Here is a 10,661-nt window from a genome sequence, read left to right on the forward strand (position 1 = left end):
AGTCGAGTCAGAGTATGACCCGCGTTCTGCTGTCGTTTCATGTGAAAGTAAAGGTGCAGCTCCTGGCCAGGTCAGAAGAGAAATAAGTTTTTTAAGCATCCTCATGAGCAAGCTAGATTAAGAGGGGAGGGAGTGAAGGTTCAGGTTTCAGCCTCACAGGGGGTCTGGGGGAAGGACTAGCATTTTAGGAATATACGAAGATCCATACAAGGCTCAGTGGACATAAAAACCACAGTGCTTGCCCTGTCGAGCTGGGTGCAGAGTACCAGCTGGGGCCCCACGTTGGATTCCACTTAGTGTTTGGAGGGTTTGACTGCATGGTGCTATAAGTCTCTGGGAACGCATACCTCAAACACAGCACCTGACTGAGCGCCTGGTCTCCATCAGCATCCCTTCATTCCTCACCCAAGCTCCTGCATGTCTAATATTTAGACATGTTCAGCTTTGTGGACTCAAGAACTGTTCTGCTACTTGTAGCATCCCAAGTAGTTTTACTATCTGTGGTCAGATGTCAGGAGGAGGACGACCGTAAGTTCACAGCGTTTTGAAAAATTTGTCTCTTTCAATGTTTGTCTTTGAAAATCTTTGACGACTTGTACCTTCACATGGTTTCACTGGAGGTTTATAAAGGGGCTAAGCTTAATGCCAAATGAATGAACGCAGTTCTGCTGTGGTTGGTTGTTTCATGTGTCATTCACAGAGTGCTCAGAATAAATACCTTGCCAATGTAGGATAGATCAGGCTGTAAATGCACATCTGTATGTGACAGACTTGCAAAGGTTCCCAACCCTGATCCTTGAGGAACACCATCCTGCATGTTTTAGTTGTTTCTCTGCTCCAGCACACCTGATTTGAATAAATGGATGGTTAGCAGACTTCTGCAGAACATGAGGAAGTAATTAACTCATTGAATCAGGTGTGTTGGAGCAGGGAAACAACTTAAGCATGCAGGATGGTGTTCCTCAAGGACCAGGGTTGGGAACCAGTATGATGAAGAACCAGGTTTGTTATCACCAGAGCCTATTGAGACACCTGTTGGACATGGTTGACAAGTGTTTAAAACTGTTTGTGTAAGGTTTTTATAAGTTTCCTTGCTTGGACAGTTTGGCTGGTGCAACTCTAGAATTTTTATGACAAATAGTGATGAGGGTTAGACGGTGTTTAACCCCAGGCTACAAGGCTCAAAGGGTAGCAGGAAGGTGCACAGCAGGGGGTCAGCTGATGATAGATATTAGTTTTACTGCTTTCAATCACAGATCTTTCATTTCCTAACTTTCAGCATAGTGCTGTTCCAAAGGTTTAGACAACATATTTCAGTAAAAAGGATTAGTTTCTAGCGATTCTACTAGACTTATATACCATGTATGAGGTAAAAAAAAGAAGCATATATGTAATTTGTGGCACCACAGTTCCCATCATTAAACAAATCACCCTTTCTTACATCTCCAAAGTGTTTGCACTTGGATTTAACACAGCGACGTGACCCAAATGGAGAGCTATTAGAAGGACCCTTTGTTTATTTACGGCACCGGCTTGTCAATTGGGCTCAGTATCCCTATAAGAGAGGTTCATTCATGTGAGCTGCATGGCCCGTCTGCAGTTTGAGTGCACTCAGCCAGCGCTGTGAAATGCCTCAGTCTTCAGATACAGCTGGTAACTGTGGATTGTGTTCACACGGGTTTTTATGCAGAGAAGAAATTAATTTTATAAAAAGCTTGTAACACTTTTTGTTATGTCCCTTGAATTTTATACTCTGAACTGAAGATGTGCTTCACAGGTAATGATGTAAATGTGGATTTTTAAGTAAAATTTTCATTAGCATCAAAAGAGGAAAAGTTGTCTATATTTGTAAAAAACAAACATATAATTGTATTAATTTATGCAATAATATTTTTGCCTTTTTATGCAGAGTACTTCAGATTTTCACTTCAGATTTATACAAAATGACTTATTTCTGCTTCTACGCCCCTCCCCTGGACCTACTAACCCCTCCTCCTTCACTCATGTTGCCCCTCCCACTTCCTCATTTCACCCTTTGATCTATACCATACCCCTAATCCTTACCTTCTTGGTGTGAATTCAACAAAATATTCTCTTTTTTTTAAACAAATCTCCACTTTTCTGTGTCTAATTCCTTCTCCAACAACCAAATGTACTCGCTCATCACTGCTGTCCCCCCTCCCTGTCCTTCCACCCCCTGCTGGTCTCTTCAGAGGAGGCAGGTGGCTGCATCCAGGATGCCCAGCAGTATAATGATAAGGATGTGTGGAAGCCAGAGCCCTGCCGTGTCTGTGTGTGTGACAGCGGAGCGGTTCTGTGTGATGAGATAATCTGCGAGGACATGAAAGAGTGCACCAACCCTATCATCCCATTCGGAGAATGCTGCCCCGTCTGCCCTGCTGATGCCACTGCCCCCATCGGTTGTAATTTATTTATTCACACACCTATAAATAAATTACTCTTTTCGCTTGCCTTCATTTCCATCCCGGCTAGGACTTTTGACCCGGGGACCATTTCTGGAGTCGAACATTGTGTCCGATCAGGCCAAGTGAAGACACTGATAACAGATGTGGCTGCTCCAGTTGTAGCCTGATGGTTTGTCACTGTTTCACCTCCATGAATGGTTCCCTGGTTGGCCCATACGTGTTATTTATGGAGGCAAGATGAGCAACATGGTCAGGATTCTAACAATCCCAATGAAAGATCTGGATCCTGAGATGTTTCCATCTACTCTCCACCTGAAGAAGAGCTTCTTCACTTTAACACGAAGCTGAGATGAACTATGAACTGAGTCACAATTCATAGATTAAACCCATCTTTTATGATGTTTTATTTAAATCTACAGTTTCCTCAAGCATTTGTAGGTTTATTATGTATGATGGAGAGGAACACGATCAAGTTTTAGTTTTTCATAATTTGTTTCAGCATCACTTTGATGTCTTATTGTTAACAATTACTTAATCATCCTTTCTTAAAGAAATATGTGGTTTAAAAAAAAAAAGAGGGTCACAGTAATTTGAAACACAATTGGTGACATTTGGCTACGGTTCATTTTAGTCAAAAGAGTTATTTTTACACATTTCTTCTCATTTTTTTAAATGTATAACTATAAAAGTGCATTTTGTAAACTCATCTCAGTGACGTTCATGGGACATGAGTAGGACTTAACACTTTACATTAATGGTTTTAATAAACTTTGTGCTCGTGCCTGCTTCTGCTTCCTGCCTTGCATCATTAATGTCGTCTGGATGGGCTCGTTGTCTTTGGGTTGGTGAGTGCTGTTTGGTCTCTGCAGCGTCCTCGGGGTTTTGCCCAAGAACATCACACTAGATTTGAAATCGGTCACGTGTTTGAAACATTTCACCAAAAATCTGACTTTTAATTAAGCTTTTCTTTTATTCTCTCTCTCTGCAACATCAGAGACAGTCGGTGTTAAGGTGAGTCAGAAAACCAAGAGTTTATTACAAGAGTAAATATAACGTGAGACGACTTATCTAATCTGTTTTCTTTTATCAACCAGGGCCAGAAAGGAGAACCAGGAGAGATTGCAGATGTAAGTTTGGTCCTTAATCAATACATATTAGGGATGCTTTAACTGAAACACCACTATGAGGCTATAAACTACCGTATTTTTCAGCCTATAAGGCGCATTAAGCAAAAAAACAAAACAAACAAACAGTCAGATAAGTCAAACTTTATTCAACCCATTGACAATTACCACATAAAATTGGTTTGAGGTCAGTAAGCACAACCAGAATTAATACATAAGGTGCACCTGATTATAAGGCTCACTGTCGACTTTTGAGAAAATTAAAGGATTTTAAGTACGCCTTATATTCTGAAAAATACAGTAAGTTAAAAAAATAAAATAAAATCCAAAAAATAAATGTTCTTTCTTATGTTTGTTTGTTGTGAATCCCAGTATTTAAATGTTCAACAATATTAATCATGCCCACCAAGTTCACATCTTTCGGGTTTTTTTCTTAAATGAATTGTATTTTTCATCGTTTCTGTTTTTAATTTTTAAAACCACTTTATGAAACATGGCCACGACTCACTGATAAAACACGAACTCGCAGAATCACAGAATGTCTCCGAGTTTCTGTTAAATAAGAAAAAAAAGGGTCAACATTCCAGGGACATAATGAACCCAATCAAATCCTCTTAGATCTTCTCAGCGAGGTTGCTGTAAGTGCATGTGAGGTGAAAACAGGCCAGCTGGACCACAGGTCAACAGGAGGTGATGGATTTTAGAAGAAAAAAAAAACGTCTTGTCGGATGAAATTGTTGTCAGATTTAATTGAGCGGATCTACCTCTTGCTAAGCTGGAAGATTTTCTGGGTCAGAAAGAACCAAAAAATGGACTCTGAGTGAAAGATGGTGATAAAAAGGCATTTGTTAATTGAGCTCAGGAACCTGACAGAAGCTTTTTGTTGTATCTCTCTGCAGGTTGTAGGACCAAGAGGACCAGCTGGCCCAATGGTAATTATTACTTCCTGTTTTATTCTCATTATTAAAACCAGAAAAATATATACAAATACTTTCCAAACTCAGTAAAGTTGATAGAAGTATTTAAAGTGCATGAAGTGTACCTTAAATAAAAGTAAGATAAGGTAATAATTACCTTTTTTTTCAGGGTCCCCCAGGTGAGCAAGGACCACGTGGAGAAGCTGGCGCTAAGGGTGATAAGGTAAAAAAAAAAACAGATGGTTAAAGTTTTATTAATGGAATAAAATATTTAACATTATTATCTGTTAATGCTAAAAGTCTAAAATCTGACAGTGTTCTGTTGGGATAAATGAAGATATTAAGATAATAATGTTCATTAAACCGTGCGGTTTCATCCAGACTCATGAGATAGTCACAGCATCAGAGCAGAACAGTCGTTTACTGACTATTCTGAAATATGGAGTTAACACAAAGTTTTTGATGGTTATTATAAAGTCGTGCTCAGCAGAACATTACCTGAAGTTATATTAATTTACATGACATCTTTTTTCATCTTTTTAAATTTTTAATCAGGGAAATCCTGGACCTCGAGGGAGAGACGGTGAACCCGGCACACCTGGAAACCCTGGCCCCGCTGGCCCACCTGGACCACCAGGGCTGGGAGGTGTAAGTTAAAGGACACAGATGACATTTTCCTAAAGACTTAGAACAAGACAGTGTAACACCCAGATCACAGGGTTAAAATGTTCAGAGAGTGACAGAGTGTGCAGCTGGACTGAGACAATGGAAAATACCTACTCCACATTTAATATCACAGGGTTTATATTTATCTTTTGTTCATATTGTTTGCATTTAACTTGATTCAGCAACAAAAAATGTAATATATAGACATTTTTAAGTGCATTTAATCAGAACAGACACAGTGGGCGGCCACACAGAGCTGCAGGTCTTTGTAAAAACACATTAAACTGTGGTGAGAACAGCAGTTTCAACCAGTCGCTGTGCCTCATGTAGCAGATAAACCTTATTAACTGACTCCGAGTCTGTTCATTAATTTTGCTGTTTCTTTGTGTTGACAGAACTTTGCTGCCCAGATGGCTGGAGGCTTTGACGAGAAGGCTGGAGGAGCTCAGATGGGAGTGATGCAGGGACCCATGGTAAGACGTCCAGTCGGATCTCTTTAGGTTTAAGTTCACTTTTTTTTTTTTAACAATGAAGACAAATTTTCTGCCACAAACTTCTGTGAGGATGGAGGCTGCCACCATGTGGCTCAATGATTTTTCTTTATCATCATTTTTATTTCATGCCTTTGAATGACAAAAATAAAAAAAATTGCTTTATCATATGTTATGTGTGATGCTCTTGCTTTTTTTGTTGTTTAAAACTCTAAAACATGTAAAACATGTATTTTTCTAACTGTGTTTTTTTTCCCAGCTAAAAGCTGTTTAACAATAATCTGTGCAGGATTGACACATGTTGTCTTGTGCTTTTGCAGGGCCCCATGGGCCCCCGTGGTCCCCCTGGACCTTCTGGATCTCCTGTAAGTTATTTCATATTAATCAGGAATGAATCTTGTGATTTTTAGTATTGCCATCAAATAGTTTATGCATACTTGCATTAGGAATTGTTGAAATACTCACATATTGTCATTTCTATAGGGACCACAAGGTTTCCAAGGTTCCCCTGGAGAGGCTGGAGAGTCTGGTCCAGCTGTAAGTGTCGACATCAATCCCAGAATGCATCTGTGTGTAACTGGTTTGAGTCTGATAGATCTGGTGAAGTCCATCAACAACATCTTTAATAAAAACAAACAAATATAAACTGTAGAATGACTTTGTTTTAGTTCCATGACCACAAATGGATTTTTCTCATTCACGACAGAAACGCACGTTGCAGCACATAAACTTTTAAAGTTTTTATTCTGTGACACGCAGACAACATTATGTCATGCTTATATGTTCTTTGCTTTATGACAGGGACCAATGGGACCTCGTGGACCACCTGGACCATCTGGAAAACCAGGAAGTGATGTAAGCTGACACTAAACTTTCACAGTTAAATGGAACATTGACCACAACAATCTAAATTAGGCCACTTTTCAAGCCATTTCTGTAAAATATAAAACAAGCTAAATCTATTTGTTTTCATGTACAATCTTAAAATAAATATGTTTTTGGTGTACTGTAGTGCCTAACTTTTTTTATTCCCCCCCAATTAATCTTTGTGCACCAAAACCCTTTGTGCCACCAGAGGGCGCTGTCTGTCTCCTAACAGTGCTATCAGGGTTAAACATTCACCTTAAATTACCTAATATTGCAAAATCCTAAATGTATTTCTTCTGCATCATAATAAACAGCTACAAATATTAAACTTTCTGTTCAATTAACTTTTTAGGGTGAATCTGGCAAACCTGGCAAACCTGGTGAGCGTGGACCTGCAGGGCCTCAGGTGAAACTGATTATTCACTATTTAGTTATTCCTGTTTCTAATTGTACAACTACCCTGCAGTTACAGAAAGACACAAAACGTTGAACAAAACATAAAACTGTATGTTCGTTTCAGGGAGCTCGTGGATTCCCTGGAACTCCTGGACTTCCTGGAATTAAAGGGCACAGAGTGAGTGTTACAACCATCCCTGGAGTTTTAAACAGACGGGTCAGAATTACAAAGCTGCAGCTTCGATGCTGATCTGTCGTGACTTGTTGTAGGGTCATCCTGGTCTGGATGGAGCTAAAGGAGAGACGGGAGCTGCAGGAGCCAAGGTACAGCCACCAGACAACATTTTATGTACCTTTTCTTAAAGCAAATATCCACTTTTTCATGTTATATTCACATTATTTTCTGCTTAAATCAAATTTTTCTCTTCTATGCATTCATCAGGGTGAGACTGGTGCTGCCGGAGAGAACGGTGCCCCTGGATCGATGGTGAGTGTCCTGCTTATCTGAGTTTTGTGGATTAAAACGGCACAAAAGTATCAAACAGCATCTCAATCCAGACTCAGCTTATTTAGGTGTTTTTAGGTGTACTAGCTAGGTTAGAGCAGCTTTGACTAAAACACCTGCATGTCTTGTCTTATAGGGCCCACGTGGTCTGCCTGGTGAGAGGGGACGTCCTGGAGCTGCTGGATCTGCAGTGAGTAACCATTTCCTACTTTAGACAAAAAAACAGAATTTTGTTTACTGTTCATAGACGTTTAGATTCATTCAGATGTTTTTTTTTTTTTCATGTAATTTTGATGCAAAGTTCTGAGTCCTGTTGTTACTCATTTCAGGGTGCTCGTGGAAATGATGGCTTGCCTGGTCCTGCTGGTCCCCCTGTACGTATGGTTGATATATTTTAAAATAAATTGCTATCTCAGTATGAAGATGATGATGAGGTATGAAGTGAAAACTGAGGATTTGTGCTCTTTCTGCAGGGCCCAGTTGGTCCTGTTGGGGCACCCGGTTTCCCAGGATCCCCAGGAGCTAAGGTTTGTACTGATCACATCAAACATCTAAATCTGACCTGATGGAGTAAAACAAATGCCAAAGGGCGGATCAGGTTAACCTCAAATCCTGTTTTTATTACTTTTATTTACATCTGGTTCTTGTTGCTGAAGTTGCCCAGTTTCAGTGGTACCTTTTAGAGAACCAGTCTGTGTGACATGATGGAGCAAACTGCACCTGTTGGTTAAGTTGTAGATCAGTCATATTTTATTGTTTCTATGTGATGTACGTCGTGTGTCCTGCCAGGGAGAAGCTGGTCCCACTGGTGTCCGTGGAGCTGAGGGACAACAGGGTCCCCGCGGAGAAGCTGGTACACCAGGATCTCCTGGACCAGCCGGAGCAGGGGTTTGTCAAAACTTAACTCTGATTTTTATTTATCCTTTCAATAAGACCATTTGTAGCCGTATCTAATTATGGCTGCTACACTATAATTAAATACTTCATCTGGGTCTGTGCAGGGTAACCCAGGTACTGACGGGATCCCTGGAGCCAAAGGATCTGCTGTAAGTCCACCTCTTTCTGTGTTCAGACTCATCAGTTAGCTCTTTTAAACGATGTCCTATGTTGCTTTACTCTGATATTTTATTGTTTCTTGTTCTGCGAAGGGTGCTCCTGGTATTGCTGGTGCTCCTGGATTCCCCGGCCCTCGTGGACCACCTGGACCTCAGGGAGCAACTGGAACTCTGGGGCCTAAAGGACAGTCTGTAAGACAGCTCAGGAAGACCTGAAACAAGATGAATTTTCGCAGTTCCCTATTTTCTGACATTAAACTGTTGTTTCTGTTTTAATTTAGGGAGATCCTGGTCTGCCTGGATTGAAGGGAGAATCTGGACCAAAAGGGGAGCTTGTAAGTTCAAGTTCAAGAATATTTATTTTCCCCAAGGGGCAATTTGTTTCACAGTCAGTACAAAACATCCATATTAGACAAGACCTTGAGAAATTGAAATAATACATGAAGTCATCATTGTTTGTTGAGAAGATTTGTTGCTACAGGGATGAATGAGTTTTTCAGTCTGTTCGTCAAACATCTGGGCAGCAGATACCTGCGTCCAGATGGAGGCAACCTGAACTCACCATGGAGTGGGTGAACAGGATCTGCCAGAATCAGCCTGGCCTTGTTCACTGACCCCGCCTTGTGTAGGTCAGTGAGGTTCTGTAGGACTATGACAGCAGTTTAGCTGCACATCCTGACAATCCCCGAGAGTTTGTTCCTGTTCTTCCAAGTCAAAAGTCCAAACCAACAGATGAAGGTGAAAGTTAAAAGAGACTCAATAAAACATGAATGAAACATTCTTCAACATTAAAACCACAGAGCTTCCGATAAAAGTACATTCTCTGGTGGGCCTCCTTACAAAGTTGTTTTATAACCTAAAAATAAAGACCTTAAATCCAAATGCACCAAGAGACACTTGGTGTTGTGCAGAGATACTGAAAAAGCCTGATGTTTCCAGGGCCCTGCTGGTCCTCAAGGTCCCCCTGGTCCTGCTGGAGAAGAAGGAAAGAGAGGCGCCAGAGGAGAACCTGGAGCTGCTGGGCCACTAGGACCTCCAGGAGAAAGAGTAAGTACCTAAGATGAACCTTGTATGTTTAGTTTTTAGTTTTGACCAAATCAACATCAGCTCACACACAATCTAATCAAATTTGTGTTTCCTTTTTTTAGGGCGCTCCAGGAAACCGAGGTTTCCCTGGTCAGGATGGTCTGGCAGGAGCGAAGGTGAGTCCTGCCCCAACTGATATTTTTTTCGATGGTTCCAGTACCTCCATTATTGTTATTTTTATTTTATTACCATATCTCTCCAGTTTTAGTTTATCTCCATTGGCTCCCTGTCAAGTCCAGAATTGAGTTCAAAATCTTACTTCTAACCTACAAAGCTCTCAACAACCTAGTTCCATCTTATAATTGAGATCTTATCGTTCCATATTTTCCTAACAGAGCACTTCACTCTCAGACTGCAGGCTTACTTGTGGTCCCTAGAGTTTCCAAAAGCAGAATGGGAGGAAGATCTTTCAGTTATCAGGCTCCTCTCTTGTGGAACCAATTTCCGGTTTCTGTCCATGAGGCTGACACATTGTCCAGTTTTAAGACTTTCCTTTTTGATAAATCCTATAGTTGGGGTTGGCTTGTTATGCTGCTATAGGCTTAGACTACTGGAGGACAAATTGGCCCAATTTCCTTAAATGAATTGTTAAAATTGAATAGTTTTTATTATTATTATTATTATTATTATTATTATTATTACTATTACTATTATTGTTTATGTCTTAACATGTGATTCTTGACCTGCCATTGTGTATCTGTTCCTCGTTCCTGTTCCTCTCAAACCCAGCCAATCGAAGCAGATGATCACTTGTACTGAGTCTGGTTCTGCTAAAGGTTTCTTCCTCATGAGGGAGTTTTTCCTTTCCACTGTCTCCTAAATGCTTGCTCAAGATGAGAGTCTGTGATGGAGTTAAATTCAAAGCAGTCTGCTCCTCAGATAAATAATGTTATTAACTTATTATTTGGCGCAGAGGTTAGAAGATGGGCCTGTGATCGGAAAGTCGCAGATTCAACTCCCGGTACCGTCAACATCAAACTGTGGGTGGAAAAGGTGAAACACCCACACCTGCCTCCACCCTCAGTTGCCCCACTCTGGGCCCTTGAGCAAGGCCCTTAACCCCCACCACCTGCTCCTCAAAACAGGTCTCTCTTGAAAATGAGTTCTCGTGACTCAATGAGACTACCA

The 10,661-nt window shown here is 40.7% G+C and overlaps 1 protein-coding gene across 1 annotated transcript in view; it reads left to right on the forward strand.

The window, feature by feature from the left end:
• Positions 1–224: 224 nt before the first annotated feature.
• The window catches only part of col2a1a (collagen, type II, alpha 1a), a gene marked incomplete in the record, with an annotated part of 21,649 nt that continues 11,212 nt past the window's right edge, over positions 225–10,661 (forward strand). The window contains 22 exon segments of the mRNA XM_037684747.1: positions 225–528; positions 3,421–3,437; positions 3,521–3,553; positions 4,450–4,482; positions 4,637–4,690; positions 5,023–5,115; positions 5,529–5,606; positions 5,945–5,989; positions 6,108–6,161; positions 6,426–6,479; positions 6,844–6,897; positions 7,012–7,065; positions 7,158–7,211; positions 7,330–7,374; positions 7,529–7,582; positions 7,722–7,766; positions 7,866–7,919; positions 8,182–8,280; positions 8,394–8,438; positions 8,541–8,639; positions 8,729–8,782; positions 9,387–9,494. Coding sequence (XP_037540675.1) covers positions 435–528; positions 3,421–3,437; positions 3,521–3,553; positions 4,450–4,482; positions 4,637–4,690; positions 5,023–5,115; positions 5,529–5,606; positions 5,945–5,989; positions 6,108–6,161; positions 6,426–6,479; positions 6,844–6,897; positions 7,012–7,065; positions 7,158–7,211; positions 7,330–7,374; positions 7,529–7,582; positions 7,722–7,766; positions 7,866–7,919; positions 8,182–8,280; positions 8,394–8,438; positions 8,541–8,639; positions 8,729–8,782; positions 9,387–9,494 — 1,320 coding nt within the window.

This window comes from Nematolebias whitei, chromosome 11, assembly GCF_014905685.2.
Source record: "Nematolebias whitei isolate Nwh7 chromosome 11, NemWhi1, whole genome shotgun sequence".
NCBI lineage: Eukaryota > Metazoa > Chordata > Actinopteri > Cyprinodontiformes > Rivulidae > Nematolebias > Nematolebias whitei.